Here is a 26,829-nt window from a genome sequence, read left to right on the forward strand (position 1 = left end):
ATACAGCTGCATTGCCATTTGCAGAAACAGAAGAGTACAAGAATATAAATAAACATGTTGAAAATCAGGGAACATTTAATGAACGCGTTAAAAGGGAATTTGAGGCGTTACGAAAGAAAGTTAAACATATTAAAAGCGAAATCGTAGGAAAAGACAGTAGAAGAAATTTGGAATCACCGATAGAAGCGGGTTTTGAAGAAAATAATTTATTTCATTTACGAGATGCAACAAGAGAGCGCCAGGCGCGCGAACTTGACAATAATCGACATTCAGACTGGGACAGACGCGGTAGGTCTTTGTCGCCACGAGGCGAAAACATAAGACTATAAACACTTTTAAACTGTTCGGAAATTTAAGATATTTCGCAATTCTAATAATGACATACATCCATGTTCATGGTTAGATTAATTTATGTACGCACTTCCACCAAATTGGCCACCAAGTCACAAACTGGAATTTATGTGTGGCTATTTATGTCCTCAGGGGATTCACTACACTAAGTGAATATGTGCCATAACGTGCACAGGGCCCCGAGCTGTAGTGGTGCTATTTCCCTTTTAGTTTTCTGCACTGCTACCTACTCTTTTACTATTCTTTGTATCTATCAAAACAACTCTTCAACTATCAACCTATCTAGAAAAAGAGCCAGTAAAGTGACAGTTTTCAGGATATTGATGAAAAGCGAACCGGCGACGCGCATGCACGCAATTATTAGAGATTGTAATAATTTAAATTATTTTTATCATGCATTTCTATCGGCATATTGGTCCGAGAACACGCAAGAGAGAGTCAAGCATGGTCTTATTATGCAGCGTAATTTTAAACAGTGTTGAGTTCCGCACGCGGGCAGAATACTTTGAAGACATGATTCGAAAGAATCAATTCCTTTCCAACCCTTATAGCCTGACTGAATTAATTCGCATTTATTTAACTAAGCTGCCACAATCAATAAGACACATTGCTTTAGCCGGAAGATGTAAAGACGGCATTGAAACTTTTAAGACTTTGCTACAAGAACTTGAGTATGACAACGACGACGGAACGTCTTGTAATTTTTTCAGTAACGGTAATCACAATAGATTTTCAGAGAAAAGGGATAATGATCAGAACGGACGTTATAGCGGTAATTCTGAAAATGACAGACGAAACAGACAGGACAATAGATACCAGCCTTATGACAAAGGAAAGCGTAGCGATTGGACAGTACTATTTAGTTCGAAATGATATTCTTTTTAAACGAAAATCGGTTGACAACTCTGTTTGGTTAGTTTGAATTCCTAATGAGTGGGTTAATAAATTGACTTGGTGTACACATTTCAGTTATGGACACTTTGATCCCAGAAAATGCTTTCATAAATTACGAGAAAATTGCTACTTCATTAATATGGAAAAACGTATTCGATTTGTTCTTGCCGAATGCAAATTATGTCAAAAGGCTAATCCGACGACTATTTCTCATAGAGCACCGTTATTTCCTATCATTCCAGCGAAATTAAAGGAGATGGCTGCAGTCGATTTGTTCGGTCCAATGGTTCGTTCTGTTAATGGTTTTGCGTACATTTTGGTAGCAGTGGAATTGACATCAAAATATGTGTGTTTTACACCTTTACGTAAAGCAACAGCTCGTTCAGTATCTAATGTTTTCATCAAACATTTTCTTAAGGAAGTGGGTCATGTTGATAAAGTTATATCAGATAATGGATCACAGTTTCGCTCTAAAATTTGGCTTCGTACCCTACGGCGTAGTAAGAATAAACCAATTTTCATTTCACTTTTTCACCTTCAATCTAACGCTTCAGAGAGATGGATGAAGGAAATCAATAAATTGTGTCGTCTTTATTGTCATTAGAATCACAGAACGTGGGTTCAGTATCTTCACATTTTTCAAAACATTCTGAATGAACTCGCTAATGATTCAGCTTCTTTACCGCCTATATTGATATTAAAAATAAAGCACCGACAAATCGCATTTCTGAAATCGTTCCTTTTCCACCTACACGGCTGCGGCATTCTGAAGTTGTCAACCTGGCTCTGCAAAATATTGCATCTGCGGCTGCTAGAAGAGAGAAATCAGCTAAACGTCCTGGTCGTTTAAAAACCTTGTCAGTTGGTTAAAAGGTGTTAATTAAGTCTCATCGTTTGTCTCACAAAGGAAAAGGCTTGTGTCGCAAATTTTTTCTGCTTTATAACGATCCATATAGAGTTCGCAAAATTATTCATGTTAACACTGTCGAAGTAGAAACTCTTAAATCACTGCGCTCTAAGGGAATACATCATATATCGAACGTCAAAATTTTTGTGGAATGATATTCTTTTGAGAAATTAACAGTTACACGTAAACACGCAGAGAATACAAGGATACCGCGCCGTGTTCTGGAGGCAGCACATACTCAAAGCGACAGTGAAGTCTGCGCGCCGCACAAGGCAGTCATTGACCGCAAACAATTACTTCCTACGTCACACGTACCCACAGCTAATCGAGCGCTCAGTGCGAATGCACTGACACCCGTAAACAAATACACAGTCTAATTTCTCCGATTAAATTCAGTATAAAGCTATAGTGACTTGATAAATTATGTTATTAACGTTCACTTTTTTCAGGATACAGTTGTATAAAAATATTTAAGAACTTCAGGTAAATTCTGTGCGTGTCCGACGTTAAGAGGACTTGCTATCGAGAAAATTTCAGGAAGAATGTAATTTCGAAGTGGAAAGTAATAAACGAAAAAGGTAACTATTAATTGAGTTCATTTTTCAGGTAACATATTTCTACTTAGGTATGTACTTTATGCGTAATTTGCTGCTCGCGATTACGTGATTTATACTTGGTGTTAACTGATTTTGACAATGATTGATTAATTAACAGGGTTGTAACTTATGTATATTATGCATCGCTTGGCTGCTCTGCTTTTTCACTGATGTCATATTTTTTTATTATGTGCCTGCTGTGCTTATTTATTTAAATTATAATTGTCACCTGATTAGTTGTGCTGATATGGTTATGTATGTAAGTTATACTTTGTGATTTATCTGCTTGCGCCTTCATGTTTACTTATTAAGATTACATATGAACATTTATTTGCTTATGCTGATATGATGCTAATGACCTGTTTATTATGTAAGATATATACTTGCTGCTTTGCGTATGGATTGCATATTTACACATTTCTGATTGGCTGTCATAACTACTCTTTAATTTGGTATATAGAAATGCTGATATACTGTGTACGAACGTGGAGTTTAAGTCACACTATGGTATTAATTATAGATTGTTCGCTTGGCAGAGCCTCGTTGTAGGGATTGTGCTACATCCACTTGTTGACATTCTGTTCTCTACTGCTATATTTACTCGCTATTGCATGTTTTGCTTACGCTCAGTGCTTTGTATTTTAAGATAAGAAAATGAACTGCTATAATTCTACGAACGACATTGCTACAAGAAACTTCATTGAAGTCACATGAGCTGGAGGTTTTATGGAAGCTGTATAAATTTATGCTAATAGAAAGGAAGCCAACGACATGACATATCAACACTAGGTTTAGACCATTGATAGTTATTACACTGCATTCTTCGTGAGCAATTGAAATAGCATGTGACACTTGACACAAAAAAAATACTCCACATGTTGGCTTCTGTTTTGCCATGATTCTTGATGCGGTGTACACACTGTGAAATATTACGATTTATTCATACAAAGTCTTATGTAATCATTCATACTCTGTACTCGTACTTACTTACTGAAAGTTATTCAAACTAAAGGCTGTTAGAGGTCATGTATACATTTCTTTTATTTAATGATGGACAAGGAAAACAAAACGTATTTTATAATTCAGAATAAGTAGAAGATTTGTGTCAGGTGGATTACACAGAGGTTGTGTGTGGACATTGTGTCTTCGGATGGTATGGGATGATGAATTTAAGTTTGCACTAGGATTTTATCTGTACTTGTTCGAGGAGACTGACTGGAGGAAAGAGTTGTTATGGAAGTGAAATGATATTGGTGATAAGGTTTATACGTATCGACGTACTGAAGAGGTATTATTGAGGTATTGAGATTGTGTGAAGTTAATGATTATTGGAGTTTTGGTGGACAAGAGGTAAGGTAAATGGCATTGATGATAAGGTTTATATGTGTCGATGTAAGAGGTATTATTGAAGTATTAAGATTATGTTATGCTGATGATGATTGGAGTTTTGGTGGATAAGAGGTAAAGTAAGTGAGGAGCATTTTTTTTCTTTTTTTTTGTTGCTTTATATGGAACAAGGAGGATGAAGTTGGCAGACTAGAACACTCAAGTGGAAGGAAGATTGTCTACACACACTTTGTTAAATCAATAAGCAGTATATACTCTTTTTTTGGTGAGAGGAAGTATTTGCATATCTTGACACACTGACAGTTGTTCAGCAACCGTATATTTTGATTTGGCTTGGCAAACATTGGTCTTGACATGATGACTATGACGTTGACTAACTATTATTGATTATTATACACTGCTGCCACTACTACTTGATACACATGTTGAACATCTAATTTTGACAGAATTGCATTTACACAGTTAACACCATTCAATTACAAAGATGAGTGAGTGAGTTTTGTGTGTTTTCCTTTCCTAATTCCAAATAATTGGTACCGACCTACCTCCTAAATATTATTTTACTTGTGTTGTGGCTTTCACTGACACCCATAAATATTATAGGTTTACTGATATTTGTGTATTTGTAATAGTTAATATGACAATTATCTGATATCATTTGTGTGTTTATTATAATTTGTATGATTACTGTAAGAGCATTGATAATAATTTTGTAAAAGCAGTTGTGTGTGCATTCAAACTGTTGTTCGTGCTTGCACCTATTATCATTGATGGGTGCCACTTGGAAATGTTTAATTTCTGCTGATAAACTCCGATGAACTGTTTAATTATTGATAGTGAATATTATGGACTGTTACCTGCACTTGTTCAACATTGATGGGTGCCACTTGGAAATGTTTAATTTCTGCTGATGAACTCTGATGAACTGTTTAATTATTGATAGTGTATATTGTGGTGTCACCACCAGACACCACACTTGCTAGGTGGTAGCTTTAAATCGGCCGCGGTCCAGTAGTACATGTCGGACCCGCGTGTCGCCACTTTCAGTGATAGCAGACCGAGCGCCACCACACGGCAGGTCTCGAGAGACGTGCTAGCACTCGCCCCAGTTGTACGGACGACGTAGCTAGCGATGCACACTGACGAAGCCTCGCTCATTTGCAGAGCAGATAGCTAGAATAGCCTTCAGCTAAGTCAATGGCTACGACCTAGCAAGGCGCCATTAGCAGTATATTGTCTGAAACTACAGAGTCTCACTTGTATCATCAAGAACGCTGTATACAATGATGGATTAAAGTTAAGTATTCCAGCAGCTACGTACTTTTCTTTATAGCATTCATTACGTATCCTGTTTCAGACCAATCTCTATCCTGCGTGAGTTTGAGCGCGTGCCTTTCGGCTTCCTCGCATTGTGTCTAGGCTGTCTTTCCTAGACACAACAAATATTATGGACTGTTACCTGCACTCGTTCAACATTGCTGGGTGCCACTGATGGAATTGCTGCTACTGAGATAATGTCACTTGTTGCTGTCTGCATCTGTTCAACATTGCTGGGTGCCACTGTTGAAACTGCTTCTACTGAGATAATTTTACTTGTTGCTGTCTGCACCTGTTCAACATTACTGGGTGCCACTGATGGAACTGCTTCTACTGAGATGATGTCACTTGTTGCTGTTTGCACCTGTTCAACATTACTGGGTGCCACTGATGGAACTGCTTCTACTGAGATAATGTCACTTGTTGCTGTCTGCACCTGTTCAGCATTACTGGGTGCCACTGATGGAACTGCTCCTTCTGAGATAATGTCACTTGATGGTGTCTGCGCCTGCTCGCCATTGCTGGGTGCCACTGTTGGAGCTGTTTAAATATTGCTGATGAAATGTTATGGAACTGTTATCTGCACCTGTAGACCATTGCTGGATGCTACTGTTGGAACTGTCAACTACTCTGAGGAGTGCTACTTGTTTGGCTATGAGCACTATGGGACATAACATCTATGGTCATCAGTCCCCTAGAACTTAGAACTACTTAAACCTAACTAACCTAGGGACATCACACAACACCCAGTCACCACGAGGCAGAGAAAATCCCTGACCCCGCCGGGAATCGAACCCGGGAACCCGGGCGTGGGAAGCGAGAACACTACCGCACGACCACGAGCTGCGGACTGCTACTTGTTTATTGAACTATTGAAAAGGTTTTTTGTGAATATTTGTATAAACTGATTTTTTTGTGTATTTACTGTTTATGAAATGTTATGAGACTCTTGCCTGCACCTATTCGTCATTGCTGGTGCCATTGAGTGAATTGTTTAACCACTCTGACAAATGATACTTGTGTAAACTATTATGTAAAATCACATGTACGCAAGCATTTGTATTCCTTACTGTATTTTATATATTAAGTTATTGAAGGGTCATTGCAAAGCCAAAATTTATTTAGTTACGTGATATTTACTTATTAATATCATATTTTATTTTTGTCTGTATTTTTTGGACGAATTTGGTGGTATTTTCACTACCAATGCTGGCAACAATACCATCAAATTATAGTCCGTGGAGGAGGGGCATATAAAAGGTGGCTACACTGAGTCACAGCGCCAGAGATTGCGCCAAAGATTATTATTCCGCCGCCTCGAGTGGTGCAGTAGCAGTTCAGAGGTTACCGTGGTGAGTACTTGTTGAGAGGATGTCGAGAGCAGTACTAGTTCATAGGATCTCGTGTGCAGTTGTTGTTCTGTTGGGCGAAAGAGTAGAAGCTGTTCGGTTGGTGTAATGTATAGATGGAAGATGTTGCAATGATCACAGTGTATTTTTCGTCAATATATATGGAGGTAACAAAAAAAAATTTATTTCACATTTCCTTAATGACAATGCCTCTTTGTCACAGGTTCAGTTAACAAAGCATCTGGCTCGTGTTCATGTATTAGACTTGTAATTCTGGTTTCTAAGTGCAATTATAGTATTTCTGGTTTTTCAATTAGTTCATTGTAAATGATGTTTAAAATTTCTTGTCGTATTGAGGAAGAACCGTGCCATATAGAACTACGTTGAATTACACTACCACACACAGAACAGTTACACTTGTGCTTTGTTGTTTCGTAGCTTTTATAGTTGCAGAGGACTTAATTAATCAATTGTGTTAACGGAAATTCCCTTTCATTCTTTATTGTTATTTTATGCAGACAGATGCGTATTAATACTACGCAGGGCCAACCGGTTACGAGACTTCGTAACCGGACACACAGCTACTAAAATTATGGCATAATAATTAAGCCCCCATGCAACGTGACCGAGACGTGTAACCAATTGCACCCCATACCATCACGCCGGGTGATACGCCAGTATGGCGGTGACGAATACACGCTTCCACTGTGCGTTCATCGCGATGTCGCCAGACACGGATGCGACCATCATGATGCTGTAAACAGAACCTGGATTCATCCGAAGAAATGAAGTTTTGCCATTCGTGCACCCAGGCTCGTCGTTGAGTACACCATCGCAGGCGCTCCTATCTGTGATGGAGCGTCAGGGGTAACCGCAGCCATGGTCTCCGAACTGGTAGTCCATGCTGCTGCAAACGTCGTTGAACTGTTCGTGCAGATGGTTGTTGTCTTGCAAACGTCCCCATGTGTTGACTCACGGATCGAGACGTGGCTGCACGATCCGTTACAGCCATGCGGATAAGATGCCTGTCATCTCGACTGCTAGTGATACGAGGCCGTTGGGATACAGCACGGCGTTCCGTATACCCTCCTGAACCCACCGATTCCATATTCTGCTAACAGTCATTGGATCTCGACCAATGCGAGCAGCAATGTCGCGATACGATAAACCGCAATGGCGATAGGCTACAATCCAAGCTTTATCAAAGTCGGAAACGTGATGGTACACATTTCTTCTCCTTACGTGAGGCATCACAACAACGTTTCACCAGGCAACAACGGTCAACTGCTGTTTGTGTATAAGAAATCGGTTGAAAACGTTCCTCATGTCAGCACGTTGTAGGTGTCGCTACCGGCGCCAACCTTGTGTGAATGCTCTGAAAAGCTAATCATTTGCATATCACAGCATCTTCTTCCTGTCGGTTAAATTTAGCTTCTGTAGCACGTCATCTTCGTGGTGTAGCAATTTTAATGGCCAGTAGTGTATAAAGAGCACAGCCTGCAGTAACAGTGAAAGGAAAGGAACTTGTGGAAAAATGCTTCTGTTGGAGCAATGAAAAAGAACTGGTTCAGTCCTGTGAGTGAGTGGTTCTTATCTGATCCCTGGAAAGAATGGATTTGTCCATCACTAATGTGAACGAAAAATATTACTGGCTCATTATCTTCTGCCTCCTGCCGTTTCAGAGGTAGGGAATGCAGCACTCAAGAAAGTGTAAGCTAATAGTATGCGCTTGCTCCCTCTAAATCGTTCATCCCCAGGCGACAGTCTACGTGCGGTCCGAGCTCGGATCCTCTCAACCCACCTCTGCACTTTTAATTCGATTAACTGAAAAGACCCATGCTATGAGGAACCGAGGGACAGAGCCATACTGAAAATATCCTGTGCCCTTGGCAGAACTGTCAAGGTGGCCCTGCCACTAAAAAAACTTTAATGAACTGTATGTTCAGATATTCCCATATCAAATTATATGTGCCATTCCAGAAAATAACTCACAGTTTGTATAAACTTTCAAAAAAATCAAATATAAAGTAAAATATAAATCTTATTGTGTTTGGCATATACTGGATATTAATTTTAGTATGTTGTAGAACACATAAAAGATTATGTTGGTTCCTCATATATTATTGACAGTGCATGAATTAATAACTGGAAATAAAAGAAAAAGGACTGTAATCAAGAGCTGAAAAAATATGTCTTTGCAGGAATTTTACTTGTACTCTAAGTTTACTTTGCATTTCCTTGCAAACTCATTGAATATATCTTTGAAGTCTAGTTGAACAGCTGTGTCGAATTCGAAAGATAAGGTAGCAAAATTTCATTGTTTGCCTGCGTCCATGCTCGACCTTAAGTAGTTTTTATCATCATTACTTTGCTGGTACTAATTCACATGATGCTGTAGTGACGGACATTGTCATAAATATCCTCAAAGCTGTGAAGAAACCTTCAAAATATCCACATGAGAAACTGTGTCAATACTCTTAATCAGCTCCCTCATCTGGAACTTGAAAATAGCTGTATCATTAACTACTTCCGCTTTATCATATCTCTGCTATATTTAGCACCAAAATAGGCTGCAAGATAAGATACAGAGGTCTTAGATAGGGCGTTTTGCTTGTAGAAGATTAAAGCGAAAAGAAATGGTGTGATGCGTGTGATATATGTTTTCTTTCCACTTTTTAACTATGAAATACTTTGAGGCACTTACGCTCAAACGGTCTCACTTCAGTACTTAGTCGGTGATAAATCGGCAGAAATCGGATGCCTTTGGTCAAATTGTGTTTTTATGTCAGCGCCCGCTCCTCGTCCTTTGTTATCCTACAAAGGTAGCGAAGTAGCAGCAAGAAGTCCATGGGTGAACATGATCGAGTGGTGTAGGCAGTAACTGCGTGAACTAGACACACTGTTGCCACATAAACCACATCAGCGATAGATGTATGTTCGGTAACAATCGTTTGTTCACGATACTTCCTATATGACATTCTGACAACAGTGCGTGTTTTCAGTCGCAGGGAAAGACTTCTTACCGTAGACAGAAGGAAAGAAAACAAGTTGTTCAGAACTCATGCGCCTCTCCCAGATGATTCCTAAACAACCTTCCTTGTTTTTTATTTATTTTTATTTTTGTCCAGTGTTTGATCCCCTCTGTGCCTGGGCCCTTGGCAGGGGCCTACTCGCCACGCCCTCGCTACAGCTCTGTCCAGAAGCCAAGAAAAATGCGTGCGCTCTACTTACCTGCAGGAATAAATCAATTTCATAACATACCTATTTGACAGTCTTCTGCTCTCCCATCGACCGCCATGTTTAGAAACTCCTTTATCTCCTCATCGGAGAGTTCCTCCCCGTCTCTTTTCTTACGAATGATGTCAGGAAGTGTCAACATATTTAGTTCTCCTGAAAGAAGAAATATTTTGCTTGAAAAATAGATAAATGGTAGAGAATTTCTTCGTTCAGTTCCAGCCAATGGTCACAAAGACATTGTTAGACTACCGATTCATTAATAACACAATAACGACTGATTCTGGTTTATGTGTTTATATCGGTCTTTTTTCTTGTTTTGATGTAATGAACGCACCCACCGACGTACTTTGTAAATACATTATGGAATCTGCACTGTTGGCGGAAGTCTGGAAGACGCACCATAATAAACACAAACGAGACGTATACTTTTTGTTATTATTAAGAATGAAAAGATTGTTTATGTAGACAACATATAATATTCGTAAAATGACTTTTAATACAAGAATTATGTATATATATATATATATATATATATATATATATATATATATATAAATCTCGTGTCACAGTGTTAGTTGTCATACTCCTACGAAACGGCCGGATCAAAATAAAATGGTTCAAATGGCTCTGAGCACTATGGGACTTAACATATGAGGTCATCAGTCCCCTAGAACTTAGAACTACTTAAACCCAACTAACCTAAGGACACCACCCACATCCGTGCCCGAGGGAGGATTCGAACCTGCGACCATAGTGGTCGCGCGGTTCCAGACTGTAGCGCCTATAACCGCCACCCTGGCCGGCCGCTCGATCGATTCTGATGTAATTTACATGTATATTCGGTAGGTCTGAGCATCGGTCGTAATCTATTTTTCATACCCAGAAGTGATAAGGGTGGTCCACCCCAAAATTTTTTTTCTTGTTTTTGGACATAACTTTTTATTTTCGTTTTTTTATGATGTGGCATTAAAAAATACACACAACCCTAAATTTTCACCTTTCTAGCACCACCCCTTGTTTTTTAGTAGCGATTTTAGTGATTTAATAATTTTTTAAGCCTGGTTGATAACTGATCAATTATCACTTGATCAACGGCTCGATCGATTCTGATGAAATTTTACATGCATATTCGGTACGTCTGAGAATCGGTCGTAATCTATTTTTCATACCCCTAGTGATAAGGGTGGTCCGCTCCAAAAAATGTTTTCTTATTTTTGGGACAGAATTTCTTATTTTTATTTTTTTATGATGTGGCATTACAAAATACACGCAACCCTAAATTTTCACCATTCTACCACCAACCCCTATTTCTTGATAGTGATTTTAGTAATTTAATAATTTTCAACCCCGGTCGATAACTGATCAATTATCACTTGATCAGTTATCACTTGATCAATTATCACTTGATCAGTTATCCCCGCCAGGTGTCTAGCGGTGATAGTCTTTCACTATTCGTTAGATAGGTAACTGAAGAAAACGTACCAAAAGCAACAACTCGAATATCCTTCTTTAAATCGACGTAACTAGACCGAGAAGTTTAACTAGGTAGCACTCGTTATTCGCCAAACCGACATTTAGGCCTAGCGCACACGCATCGATTTTTATAGTACGGAAATATATTGTACGATCAAATTATTTTAGTGGAACAAAGAAGTTCCTATGCTCTCCTTTGTTCCTCTAAAGGAATTTAATCGTACAATATTTTTACTTACAATAAAAATCGATGCGTGTGCGCTTGGCCTTATTCATAATGCTGGCGAACACGTTTCGACACTAAATTGACGCTATATTGGTATGTTCATGTACGAGCCATATATCGGCTCCAATTGTTAAATCCGCGCGATCTACCGTAGAAACGCTAGAACTAATAGTGGCTGATATTACCGGACTTCCCCCTAAGCCTTTTCTAACTCCCTATACAGTGTTCGGCCATTATCATTGTTTGTGTCACGAGCTCCCGCCAACAAAGGCTATTGTGTTACACGTATACATTATTCTCATTGACTTGATATAATTTATATGGCAAAACAACGTTTGCCAGGTCAGCTATAACATATATATATATATATATATATTCTTTCTCTCCCTCCCTCCATATATATATATATATATAGGGAGGGAGAGAAAGAATTCTGTCTGTTGAGAAACAATTTGTGCTTTGATTTTACATTATATTAATAAAAAAGAGAACTGACAAAAACTTTACAGTCTTTGAGCGTGTATTTGAAATTTGTCCTTTTCTTTTCCCATTTGTTAACAAAGAAAATAAATATCCAGTATGGATTCGCAAGTACTGTAATTATTTTGCAAATGAAACAGTTTATATCGCTTAATATATATCTTTATTTACTACGACGTTTCATCAGATCGGGGTATGGCGTCAGTATCAATAAAAGATATGCATAATCAGGGTGGGAAATTCACGAATCAAATAAACAAATACTTAAAAAAAGTATTTATAAGGGTTGAAGCTCCGATTAGGCACGGGTTTTATTGATACTGACACCGAATCTTGTTTTACAAGTTCAAAGTTTTCATCTGATGATGACAGTAGTTGAAACGACGTACTAAATTAAGAAATATATTAAGCGATGTAGATGGTGTCAATCACAGGAAATTCTTTCTGTATTGTTGAATTTGAAGATGGCCTACGTCAAGCCAAAAACCCAAAACGACAGTTATTATTTTACATTATTGTGCTTAAAACAGAGAGAAACGTATCGTGTTGGCACTAGTTCTTGTTCAGGGGAGTAGATACACACAAGCGCAAAGAAATTAAAGGGTCAATTATTAAAACTGAATTTGTAACGTGATGGGAAGGTCGTCACACCTCCCCTTACCTATGTCTTACCTGTTTTCTTGACGCCTTTGGGACGAAGGTGAGAACCCCGACTCCCAGCAACGAAATAGTTCGAATTCCTTTACGGCGGCTGACGAAAACATTTCGGACACACCGCTGCAGAGAATGGACACGAAAAGGTCGGGTCAAAAACGACAGTACGTAGTGAGATGTGCAACAGGACGAAGTTCTTGACAACTCCCAGGTGATTCTACCCTTCTGTAAAAACATCGTGGGGCTGCAGTTCCATTCAACGTGACCTCTCATTCCTTCAGGGTGTAGCGTGACCATAATTTTCTTTTCTCCGGTAAGCTGACTGGAAAGACTAGGAACTGCTCGAAACCATTCAGTGAAATCTGAATGTGATGTGAAGCAATAAAGGGTGTTCAGGCTTTCTTATCCCTCTTTTTTCGCACCTTCCTGTGGTGTGTGCAAGATCGCTGTGACATTGACATGTACATGAATAAAATGGCAAATGATCCATGTAAGATGCCCCCCACCCAATTCGACAACCCCGCCGGGTGTTACCTGCGCACCTTTGTTCATCACTTTAAAAATGTCCTAGTACAGAGATCTCCAATCAGCGAGTCCTCTCAGATTTCACATGTGTCCAGCAGACACTCGTGCAGGGGCGTGACGCCACTCACACGAGATGTATCGAAATGGTCGCCTATCCGCCGGCGCCTAGGACTAGGTGATTGGGGGTCTCTGTACCACAGGAGGTCGCGAAAAAGTAGCCATGAAAAAGCAAACACCCTTCTAAGCGTCAGTACAAGTTCAGATTTCTTCAAATGATTCTGAACGGTCTCTGGTGGTTCCACACTGTATACCACAGTAAAAACCGGCGTCTCACTACATTACAAAGGGGTGAGGTCACGTTAAATGAGATTGCAGCTCCATGATGTACTTAGAGAAGGGTTGAATCCTACAGGGGTCTCAGTAGTGTGTAAGGCTGTCGAGAACTTCGTTCTGCAGCACTGCAAACTGCCGTTTTCAAATTGGAAACTTGGGAAAATGAATGACATACGAGAAAGAGTGGTTTAATTCACCCCGCTTATGACACCTCATGAAACCTTTTCGTGTCGTTTCTGACCAGCGGTGTGTCCAAAATGTTATGCTCGGTCACCTATTAAAAAACCGCGTGATATGAATAATGTGTGTCGCGGTTGTCATATCCATCGCCGAAGCAACAGGAGAGGAGGTAAGATGTAGGTAAGAGGCGACGTGACGACCTTCCCATCATGTGACACGTCCGCAGTGGTGGTGAAATTATGCAGATTGGTTCAGATGGCTCTGAGCACTATGGAACTTAACATCTTAGGTCATCAGTCCCACAGAACTTAGAAATACTTAAACCTAACTAACCTAACGACATTACACACATCCATGCCCGAGGCACGATTCGAACCTGCGACCGTAGCAGTCACTCGGTTCTGGACTGAAGCGCCTAGAACTGCACGGCCACCGCGGCCGGCGAAATTATGCAGATACACTATCTGATGAAAAGTACACGAAAACCTCTGTGTAATTCTGAATTGACCATTAGATGTCACGAGAGGTGGGCCACAAATATAAAAGAAATTGGGGAGTATTGCGTTATCTGCTGTCAGTAGAAAAGCAATAAAAGCAGAAAGTGTCGTGCAGGAGAGCTCAGTGACTTCGGATGTGAATCCGTCATTGGACGTGACCTAAATAAAAGCGACATTTCAACCTTTCTAAAGCTGCTTGAACGACTGTTGGTAATGTGACTGTTAAGTGGAGACACGAAGGAATAACCACAGTTATGCCAGGACTAGGTGGTCTTACTGATGGACAGGGAACGACAAAGATTGGAGGGGTGATTGCAGAAAATCGTATGAAATCAACAGAAGAAGTAACTTGTGGGTTCCAAACTACTACCAGCAGTGCAGGTAACACAATGACTTTATGTAGGGAGTTAAAAAGAACGAGGTACAGTGGCCGAGCTTATCCTCGTAAGTTACTAGGCTGATCAGTGTATATCAGCCGCAGACCGTATACGTCCTCTGCTAGTCCGACGTCTCCCACCTTCAGGGTCGTCTACTCGTCAACCTCAAGTGCGTCTCTTCCAGAGATCGTGTATTCATACAATACGTTCATCGCATCTCACGACACAGTGCTACATTCAAATGGTTCAAATGGCTCTGAGCACTATGGGACTTAAGGGCATCACACACATCCATGCACGAGGCAGGATTCGAACCTGCGACCGCAGCGGACGTGAGTGCTACATTCAAATATTATATTTGTTACAGCAGGCTCCACCGAGGGGGGGGGGGCGGGGGATTATGGGTGGTGGTGGGGGGGGGGGCACCAGATATGGACGAGCAAGCACAGTCACATAGTCGCAAACGTATTTCCGCAAAGCACAGCTTTTAGCAGGCCACTTCAGTTGGTCTCGCAATTCTGGGCCAGGAGCTGGTTACATTCGTAGCTCATCAAACGGAACTCGCCAAGCCAGGACGCTTTGCTATGCTTCTCACTGATGTCGTGCCGTTACTCTACTCCATGCGGCCTGGTCCATCACGGACGCCGCCCTACGCCGTGAAGGAAGACACTTCCCGCGGATCTGGTGTCAAGAAGTGAACTTTGTTTTCGTTATTCTCAAGAAATCAAAAACGATCTTTTACTTGTTGTTTCTGGGACAATCATCATTAAGGACTTGGACAATTATGTACTATGTATTGCAACCTGAGAATCGTCTTTAAATACAGCAGTCAACCACTTGGAACGTATAGTATGGTGAACTAATTACAATTTGAATTCAATAATACTTTTTTAAAATGTATTCAGTTTCACACTGCAAATTTTTACTTTCAGCTGTGATTTATTACAGTAATTACTAGTATATATGAATGTATTTGTTCTTTCCAGCGCTACACTACGTGATCCAAAGTATCCGGACGCCCCGCAAAACATATGTTTTTCATATTAGGTGCATTGTGTTGCCACCTACTGCCAGGTACTCCATATCAGTGAGCTCAGTAGCCATTAGACATCGTGAGAGAGCAGAATGGGGCGCTTCGCGGAACTCACGGACTTCGAACGTGGTCGGGTGATTTGGGTGTCACTTGTGTCATACGTCTATACGCGAGATTTCCACACTCCTAAACATTCATAGGTCTACTGTTTCCGATGTGATAGTGAAGTGGAAACGTGAAGGGATACGTACAGCACAAAAGCGTACAGATCGACCTTGTCTGTTGACTGACAGAGACCGCCGACAGTCGAAGAGGGTCGCAGTGTGTAATAGGCAGACGTCTATACAGATCATCACGCAGGAATCCCAAACTGCATCAGGATCCACTGCAAGTACTATGGCAGTTATGCGGGATTGTATTTCATAGTCGAGCGGCTACTCTTAAGTCCCACATCACGCCAAACGACGCCTCGCTTGGTGTAACGAGCGTAAACATTGGACGTTTGAACAGCGGAAAAACATTGTGTGGAGTGACGAATTACGCTACACAATGTGGCGATCAGATGGCAGGGTGTGGGCATGGCGAATGCCCGGTGAACGTCATCTGCTAGCGTGTGTAGTGCAAAGGGTAAAATTCGGAGGCTGTGGTTTCATAATGTGGTCGCGTTTTTCATGTAGGGGGCTTGCAACTCTTGTTGTTTTGCGTGACACTATCACAGCACAGGCCCAAATTGATGTTTTAAGCACCTTCTTGCTTCCCACTGTTGAAGAGCAATTCGGGGATGGCGATTGAATCATCAACAAGATCGAGCATCTGTTCATAATGCACGACGTGTGGCAGAGTCGTTACACGACAGTAACATCCCTGTAATGGACTGGCCTGCTCAGAGTCCTTACCTGAAACCTATAAAACACCTTTGGGATGTTTTGGAACGCCGGCGTCGTGCCAGGCCTCACCGACCGACATCGATAACTCTCATCAGTACAGCACTCCGTGAAGAATGGGCTGCCATTCCCCAAGAAACCTTCCAGCACCCGACTGAATGTATGCCTGCGAGAGTGGAAGTTATTATCAAGGCTAAGGGTGGGCCAACACTATATTGAATTCCAGCATTACCGTTGGAGGGCGCCACGAACTTGTAAGTTATTTTCAGCCAGGTGTCCGCGTACATTTGATCACATAGTGTATGTGGACATTGTAGCGCGATTGCCTTGTTTGTACCTAAATGAAAGTTGTTAGCAAGTCTGTATTTACACACACGCTATGTAGCAACATAGGATCCTGAACCACAAAGAGGCCAGCATCAAAAACATACAAAATGAAATAATGTATCTCTGATTTACTACTGTCGTATGAGCCCTCTTGTAACCATAAATGATGCAGATTTAATTACTGTATGTGGTTATTAGGCAGAGTTTTTCGAGGGACAGCTGATACGAATTAAGTCAGCATTCGCTTCTCAGACTCTGCTCTTCCTAGCGTCAAATAACAAATGGCGCTCAGCTAAATATGAGGCACTTCATTTGGCAACATCTGTAATTTATGCACGACAAGCTAGTACATGTCGTTAGTGGCAGAAATGTACCAACTGGATGTGCCATTGGTTGTAACATGTGAAGTATCTGTCCCTTCTTTAGCTTTGCAGAAGTGTACCAACTGCGGTGTCGTTGGTTGTAACGTGAAGTATCTGTCTCTTCACGATCTTTGCGTAAGCTAGGAAATAAATAGCGTAACATTTGTGACAACGAAGAATGTGAATCTTATTGCTCTGCACTTTACTCACAATACTTTAAGCCATCCTCCTAGGGTCCTGCCAAACTTCACACTCTAAGATCTAACCTTGATGACTACAAAGATAGAATCAACATCTGTACTAGCGATGGTTACGTACTGAGCAGTGACATTTACGCTGAAGAGCTAAAGAAATTGGCACACATTTCTAATATCATGTAGGGCCTCCGCGAGTACGCAGGAGTGCCGCAACACGACAAACCATGAACTTGACTAATGTGTGAAATAGTGCTGGAGGACACCGACACCATGAATCCTGCAAATCTGTCCATAAATCTTTAAGAGGGCGAAGCGGTGGAGATCTCTTCTGAACTGCAAGTTGCAAGGCATCCAAGATATACTCTTGTCTGGGGAGTTTGGTGACCAGCGGAAGTGTTTAAACTCAGAAGAGTGTTCCTGCAGCCACTCTGCAGCAATTCTGGACGCGTGTAGGGGGGGCGCATTGTCCTGCTGGAACTGCGAAAGACCGTCGGAATGCTCAATGGACATGAATAGATGCAGGTGATCCGACAGGATGATTACGTACGTGTCACCTGACAGAGTCGTATCTAAACGTATCAGTGGACCCATATCATTCCAACTGCAAACGCTCCACACCATTACAGAGTCTCCACCAACTTGAACAGTCCTCTGCTGACACAAAGTACCCATACACGTCCAGCCGCTCGGTAGAATTTGGAAGGACACTTGTCCGACAAGGCAACATGTTTCCAGTCATCAACAGTCCAATGTCGGTGTTGACAGGCCCAGGCGAGGGGTAAAGCTTTTTGTCGTGCAGTCATCAAGGGTATATGAGTGGGCCTTCGGCTCCGAAAGCCCTTATCGATGATGTTTTGTTGAATGGTTCACTTGCTGACTCTTGTTGATGGTCCAGCATCGAAATATGCAGCAATTTGCGAAAGGGTTGCACTTCTGTCACGCTGAAAGATTCTTTCATTCATCGTTGGTCACGTTGTTGCAGGATTTTTTTTCGACCGCAGCGACGACGGAGATTTGAAGTTTTACCGGATTCCTGATATTCAGGGCACAGTCGTGAAACGGTCTTACGGGAAAATCCCCACTTCGTCGCCACGTCGGAGATGCTGTGTCCCATTGCTCGTGCGCCGACTATAACAACACGTTCAAACTCACTTAAATCTTGATAACCTGGCATTGTAGCAGCAGTGATCGATCTAACAACTGCGCCAGACACTTGTCTTATTCAGGCGTCGGGGACAGCGGCTCGGTATTCTGCCTATTTACGTATCTCTGTACTTGAATATGCATGCCTATACTAGTTTCTTTGGCGCTTCAGTGTATAACAAAAGCACTGTCTGCTATGTTCCAGTAGGTACTACTTTCCCGCCTCTTTTCCACTGCCACTGTCTTCTTCTCTCCCGGCATAAAAAAGGGCGAATATGATCGCATGTCAAAATTTCTAGAAACATTTTCAAAGGTGCTGAGGAAAACAGAATGCGGCATCTGGTATCCACTTTTGAGTCAGACTTTTAAATAAACAGGAACATACGAAGTCTGTTCAAAAAATTCCGTAGCATTCGTAATTTCGTGCCAATGGTGTGTTGGAGCGAAATGCAATTGGCGTCTCTGCACACGCTTGTGTTTAGTATGTAACTGTCGGAACTTTCAAAAAATGGTTCAAATGGCTCTGACTATGGGATTTGTGTCGAGCTCCGGTGAGCCGGCCGGACTGTGGATGGTTTTTAGGCGGTTTTCCATCTGCCTCGGCAAATGCGGGCTGGTTCCCCTTATTCCGACTCAGCTACACTATGTCGGCGATTGGTGCGCAAACAAGTTCTCCACGTACGCGTACACCACCATTACTCTACCACGCAAACACAGGGGTTACACTCGTCTCATGTGAGACGTTCCCTGGGGGGTCTACCGGGGGCCGAATAGCACAATAACCCTGTGTTCGGTGTGGGGCCGCGGAGGGGTGAAGTGGACTGCGGTAGTCGTCATGGGGTTGCGGACCACTGCGGCTGCGGCGGGGACGGAGCCTCTCCGTCGTTTGTAGGTCCCCGGTTAACAGAACGTAACATAACATAAAATAATTGTGGGACTTAACATCTGAGGTCATCAGTTTCCTAGACTTAGAACTATGTAAACCTACCTAACCTAAGGACATCACACACATCCATGTCCGAGGCAGGATTCGAACCTGCGATCGTAGCAGCAGCGCGGTTCCGGACTGAAGCGCCTAGAACCGCTCGGCCACAGCGGCCGGGGCGGAAATTTCATTGTGGTATGTCTGTTAGTTATCGTTCAGTGCTGTATCGAGTAGAACGTTGTGTCGCACAGTTTGAGAATTTCGAGATGACAGAGTTTGAGGAGCAAAGCATCTGCATTAAATTTTGAGTGAAACTCCGGAAAACCTTTACAGAGGCACACCAAATGATGCAGGAAGCCTACGGCGATGAGTGCTTACGCTGTACTCGGTGTTACGAATTTTTTTTTAGCTTTTATTAAAAAAAAAAAAAGACCTTGATTCATGCTGCATTTCTTATGCACTTGACACGTTCCAAATCATAACGGTTTCCATGAGACTGATCAATGGAACACGTAACTAACAAACTAAATAACGAATGGTTCACACGGCTTAATACTGACCTGGCGGAAGTTAAAGATGACCCTCGTTCAGGACACCTGACGTCTACCGACGACACTCATCTCAGGAATTCAACGAAATTCATGTCACAGGGACAAACTGTTAATCTACGATACTATCAGGAAGTGTCGCGACGCCTGAGGGAAAATGTGAGAAGGAAACGACCTGAAAGGTGGCGAAAAATTCATGGCTCTTGCATAATGCTAACGCACCTACCCCTGTTGGTGCTTGACTGTCGCACAAGAAACGAAATTACTGTGCTGCCTCATCGTCCGTACTCTCCAAACCTAGCCCCTGTGGACTTTTTTTTTTTAATTTCCAAAGTTGAAAACCCTGTTGAAAGGAAGATTTGCAGCGATAGACGAGAGAAAAGAAAATTCACAGACGGCCATTCGCGCAATCCAGCAAAGGGTGCATCAATTGTGGAGGAGAGAATTTCAAATGAGGCTGCACAATAAGTAAATGGTAAGCGTAGAGAAATTTTGTGGATAAAGTTCTAGAATTTTCTGAACAGACCTCGTATTCGCATTTTTTATGCTGTGATAGTATTTTTACGCTGGTTGACGTATCCGTAGCCTGGAAGTTACAGTCGCGGACAGCCCTCGACTTAATGTCTGTTAACAACGTAATTTACACACTTACTGTCGGTACACTACCGTCTCGTTCTTGCTCGGTAGTGAGAAACCCCGTCCAAACGGAGCGCGCACGAATAAACCGTTACTTTTGATGTTCAGTCATTGCGCGAGTTGGTTCATTGCTGCGGGGAACTGACGTGGTTTGTCGTCCACGCCGGAAGCGCCTTGCTGCGCCGCACCCATTTTCCTGGTATTGCGCGGTGCGGCGCAGCGCGTCTTGTATGCACAGAGCATAATACGGCTGCGCTGCGCACATAGTACAAGGTTTATGGTGCGGTCACAGTGGTACAGACATAGGCGGACTGCACCGCCGACCGACGTCGACCGGAGAAGCCCGATAAGGAGACATCTAACAGGACTAGAGATGGGCAAACTCGTTCATCCTTGGGAACTAGTTCACTGCTGATCGTTCTTTTTTGGGTACCGTTCATTTTTACTCGTTCACCGTTCATTTGTGCTTGGTATATGGTTCTTATGAAAAACTGAAAACTAGTAGTGTAGGTGACGGAAGGATGGAAGGCATCAAGAGGAGGCACTTGCCTCCCCCCTGGAGTATAGAGTTTTTATTCATTACAGAATTCTTACACAATTTTAGAAGTAATTTCTGTGATCCTGCAGAACCTCTCGTTTAGCCAACCTTGGCCTTGTGTGGCTGATCGCAGGGAAATAATATAGAGTGGCGCACGGAAAACCGGCCCCGAGTACAGACTGCTCGCCAATTACGGACGATGTGTTGCCCGTTACGACCAGATACAACAAACTGACAAACATGTAATAATCAGGCAGTGAAGAAATAACAAGCTAATGCAAGCAACAATTGCGAAACAATCGATGACGATGTGTAGAGAGCTGGAGAAGAGAACAGGAGAATCTCACCTGTTGGTAGCTGTTTCCCAACTTAATAGACCACAAGTGTCTCGTATAAAATTCTTCGTTTCGACTTCCACTACATAGTTATGCTACGTTGTTAACAATAATCGCTTACACCCTATATATACTTCACGTTGTCTCTAGGTTTTTATGTTGCATTATTAAAGTTAATGCAGCAATAATAATAATTATTATTAAGTTCACAGTAATAAAGTCTTTGGTTTGAAAGCTCCTTCTGAACAAATGTTTTTGAGATAATAAGTAAACACGATTTTATGGCAATCTATGTCTTCTCAAATGGAGAGACACCGCTTTTCCTACTGAGCCAAAATGACCCACAACGCACTTTTTTTTTATTTTATTTTTTTTATTAAAGAAACCAAACTAGCAGGTAATCCGAATTGGAAACAACCAAATTTAAAAATAATTAGAGCCTTCCTAAGTGTGATGTTTTGTGTACGAAAGATAAACGAAAATCGTTTTATATGAATTTTCTTACACTAAAAATTGAGCAAATTACTGTAAGTTAGCTGCTAAATCAAGTCGATGAAACCAAAAAATATATGAATAACAAAAAAAACTTGCCTTGTTATGTCTTTTACTGTTCATCGATTTAATGAAGTGAGCTGATATGCCCATTTGTTACCTGAAAAGACGTACCTATTACATACAACGTAATTTTTATGTAATTTACGTAACTATAAAATACTTTTTGATTACCGGTCGTGGACGCTGAATAGCCAAAACCAAGTGCAAGAACAGTTTGGAACACATGTAAAATAGGCGAGCGCAGTGAACGAAACGAACAACTGGATACTGAACGAAGTAGGAGCAATCGGCAGTGGAACTGAGACAGGTGGTCATGCGAAGAACGACGAGTGCGGCCGAGGGGGACCGAGACTGAGACGAGCGCGCGACCGAGGCTGGAACGAGAACTGCCGAAGTGACCGCCAACTATGAACCGATCGTTCCTCGTTCCCGGGAACTATAAGTAGACCGCTGCGACCGAAGTGAACTATGAACCGATCATTCCTTGAAATTCGTTCCTCGGTCCTTTCGTTCATCTTGGTGAACCGTTCCTTTGCACCCGTTCGTTCGCTAACTACCCATCTCTAATCCAGACCATAACACAGGAATTCCAAACTGCATCAGGATCCACTGCAAGTACTATGAGAGTTCGGCGGGAGGTGAGAAAACTTGGATTTCATCGTCGAGTGGCTGCTCAAAAGCCACACATCACGCCGGTAAATGACAAACGACGCCTCGTTGGTGTAAGGAGCGTAAACATTGGACGACTGAAAAGTGGAAAACCGTTATGTGGAGTGACGAATGACGGAAGACAATGTGGCGATCCGATGGCAGAGTGTGGGTAAGGCGAATGCCCGGTGAACCTCATCTGCTAGTGTGTGTAGTGTAGGAGGCTGTGATATTATGGTGTGGTCGTATTTTTCATGGTGGGCTTACATCCCTTGTTGTTTTGCATGGCACTATCACAGCACAGGCGTACACTGATGTTTTAAGCACCTTCTTGAATCCCACTGTCGAATAGCAATTCGGGGATGGCGAGTGCATCTTTCAACACGATCGAGCACCTGTTCATAATGCACGAATAACATTCCTGTAATGGACTGGTCTGCACAGAGTCCTGATCTGAATCCTATAGAACACCCCTGGGATGTTTCGGAACGCCGCCTTCGTGCTAGGCCTCACCGACCGACATCGATACCTCTCCTCAGTGCAGCAGTCCGTGAAGAAGTCATTTTCAGCCAGGTGTCCGGATGCATTTGCTCACATAGTATATACTGTCAGTCTTTTTGTTGTGCCTATCTGCGACGCAGCATCTCAGCTATATGGTGAGCAATTGGCTTTCAGGTCGTGACCATTCAGCCATATCAGTAATGGAAAAATGATACGATACTGTGTGGGAGGCGATTGTCTTGTCAGTTACGAAGATACGAACGAAAGGACAAACCAACACCCAGTTCAAGAGCGAAGAAAAATTTCCAACCCGACCAGAAATAGAAGCCTGGTCCCTTCGATTAGCAATCTGCCTCGCTGACTGCACAGCTACCAAGGCAAACGATTAGCAAACATTTCGAAAACTTTTTCACGCTTTCACATAGCTACATGCAGTTGATGGAGTATACAATTTCAGTCCTGGATGGTCGAGGCGGATTGGTAGATCTGCTGGGAGGGGACCAAACAGAGAGGTCATCGGTTCCATGGGATTAGGGAAGGATAGGGAAGGAGCTGTTGCGCGTCCTTTTAAAGGAACCATTCCGGCATTTGCTGAATCGATTTAGGGAAATCACGGAAAATTTAAATCAAGATGGCCGGGTGTGGGTTTGAACCGCCGTCCTCCCGATGCGAGTTCCGTATGCTAACCATCGCGGCACCTCGCTCTGTAGGGTGGTGGGAGTGTAGGGAGGAGGGAAGAGGTGGCGACAGGAAAGGCGTACGGCAACGCTACACCATTAACAACGCCAGCTCCAGATTAACATGCCCGCCTCGTGACGATACGGCATAAACGCCAAAGAAGAACAAGAAGACATTTCACAACGCATTACAGAACTTGGCTGATACGTATCAAATGAACGAGGAGACGTTACAAGTTCATTAGCACTTTTTATTAGTAGAGGAAAGGAAAAAGAAAACAACAAATGACGTACCAAATAGAAGTGTAGCCAAACGCGACCAATGTACTGCACATTGTATACGCGACAGATACGAATTCTGATCAAAGCATCTACTGTAGAGACTGAAATTTTGGAGCATTTTGTATAATGTAATCTTCGTATATATGCTAAGATGGCATCTGTTCTTTCGGACATGTCCGAAAGAACAGATACCATCGGTCACCATCCAGCTCGTTAGAATGAAATTACAATGAAATGAACACCCTTAGCTGCTTACAGGCGTTGACGTATGTGTTCATTTCAATGTGATGTAATCTTCGTATCACACACAAGGAGTATTTTAGTTCCCTATTATTTCCATAACATACGTTTGTGACAAAAATCGTCCTAGATAGCCTTTTGGGTATTAATCCTTCCTACGCGCTGAAACTGTCCATAAAGAGTGTTCATTGTTATAATGTTTTAAGGAATACAGAAGTTAGTCTACGTGTGACAGCTACTTCAGATGTCACGATTTAATGATACTACTTACGTTTCGTGACATATCTACAGTGTACGTTGAGTTTCAAAATCGATCTGCCATACAAGAGACAAAACTCAGAAATATACAGCAGCTATATTCATCCTATGAGTGCCTAAGGCAGTAGCACACAACCCGATACTTACCGCCCACTACCGGGCGTTCAAGTTTTCATGGTGCGTGGTAGGTGGCAGCGGTTTTAGAAACATTTTCATTAGGTTCCCACAAAATTTTTACTTAAAATATTTCGTAAGTAATTATTGTTGTTATATGATTTAACATGTTGTGCTTCATAAATTTTACAAAATAAAATTATTTCCCCCACTTTATAAACCATCCTGCGGGCGGTTAGAAAATTTTACAACTAACAGAGGTAAAAAAGTGGGCACTAGGTATAAAAGGTTGACTACACCAAACATAATGTTTTCCATACCAGCAGTGGACACTATTCTTTACAGTGATACTTACCCAGTGGGCGTGGCGCTGCGGACCAGACGTCGTGTTCGCTATTCGCGAAGTGGCGTCCAACTGCGGCATACAGGCGAGACGCCGTCCTTGGGCTACTCGCCTTGGGCTAGTCGTGATATCATCAGTGCAGCCAACATTTCCGCGTGGAAAACAAGTGTGTCAGAGACACTGCTAATGCTTTAGTTTGTGGAACGTCGTACGTGAAACTGTTGCATATTTTTTTTTTTTTTTTTAAACTCCCGTCCCGTCCGTCGACGACGAGGTCATTGGAGATGGGAAAAGAATTATCATTTGAGTGTAGTTGTACTTATCGGTTGAATTATTCATTCAGTCTTCTGAGTGTCACCTGTCTGTAAGCAGAACCGAGTCAAAACAATCGACTGTAGCTTTACAAGTGTGATTCAGAGGAAAATGATTTACTATGACGCAAATAAGGTATTACAGATATACCATTTTCGACAGAGTAATCATGGCGTGTAATGGACGCACTTCACCGCTTCGGAGGTGCGAGAATACTTCCTGAAAGAGTTCTTCTGGTTGTGAATACTGCCATACATACAACGTGCGTTTCACCGCTTTAGCCATTCTGAAATGCTTGCCTCCCAGCTCCCAGTGCGTCTTTAAGCCATTCACACACATGAAAGTAATTCGGGGCCATGTCTGGTGAGTAAAGTAGGTGTTCGAGACGATCAAAATTCATACCCTGTATTGTTACTACAGTTGAACGGGCAGTACTGTCATGTTGCAACAAAACACCTGCTGTCAGAAGTCCTCGTCGTTTACTCCTAATTGCAGGACGAAGGTGATTTCGTAGCAGAGAAGAATCACTCGTTACCGTTAATTCGTTTTCCAATTATTGCTCCAAACTTACCCCTCTCGTAGCCCAAAATGGAGTGAGTGATTTTTCCTGCCAGTGGTAGCGTGCGGAATATTTTTGGTTTCGGGTCGATATTTTCACTTCAAGTTTGTGACAATGGATCCAGCTTTCATCTCCTGTAAAAACTCTGTCCAGAAACCGACTATACTCCGTTCATTATAAGAATAAACCTGATGTAAACAAACACAAACGCAATGATTGGTCAGAAGCCGTAGCACAAGTACACCAGTGTTGTTGCGCTCTACTTATGTATTAGAAATGTTATTGCTAAGTTACGTAGAATTAAACCCTAAGATATTCAAATGTGTTAGCAGCCATCGACGTCTTTCTTAATCACTCTTTCGTTATGTAGTTTTTTTTTTTCGAAAATCGTCTAAATTCACAGCCACTGCACTGTTGTACTCTGATTGTTGCGCTGTTAATAAGCAATATGAAAATGGCTGAGGCTGCTTCCTGCTATGTAGTGAAACACGCGAGTGGAACACGGTTAAAAAGTGCTGAGAAACAGGTTGGTCTTAATGTTTGTCATAAATTTATAGAGATAATTGGCTTTGACGTTTTCCGACGGAATGTATTACATACAGTTATCGAGAAGTGTAAAGTGGAGTCGGTAGCGTTGCAGCTTAGTACATCTTTGTAATACATGGTGTA

The 26,829-nt window shown here is 42.0% G+C and overlaps 1 protein-coding gene across 1 annotated transcript in view; it reads right to left on the bottom strand.

The window, feature by feature from the left end:
* Nucleotides 1-25,399, bottom strand: part of LOC124805100 (thymidine phosphorylase-like) — a 176,625-nt gene extending 151,226 nt beyond the window's left edge. Inside the window, exons 1-2 of the mRNA XM_047265543.1 lie at nucleotides 25,302-25,399; nucleotides 10,023-10,151 (exon numbers count right to left, since the gene is read on the bottom strand). Of these exons, the coding sequence (XP_047121499.1) occupies nucleotides 10,023-10,140 (118 nt within the window). The 5' untranslated portion in view covers nucleotides 10,141-10,151; nucleotides 25,302-25,399. The remainder of the gene's footprint in view (nucleotides 1-10,022; nucleotides 10,152-25,301) is intronic.
* Nucleotides 25,400-26,829: the final 1,430 nt, after the last annotated feature.

The sequence above is a fragment of the Schistocerca piceifrons genome, chromosome 7, assembly GCF_021461385.2.
Source record: "Schistocerca piceifrons isolate TAMUIC-IGC-003096 chromosome 7, iqSchPice1.1, whole genome shotgun sequence".
NCBI classification, from domain to species: domain Eukaryota; kingdom Metazoa; phylum Arthropoda; class Insecta; order Orthoptera; family Acrididae; genus Schistocerca; species Schistocerca piceifrons.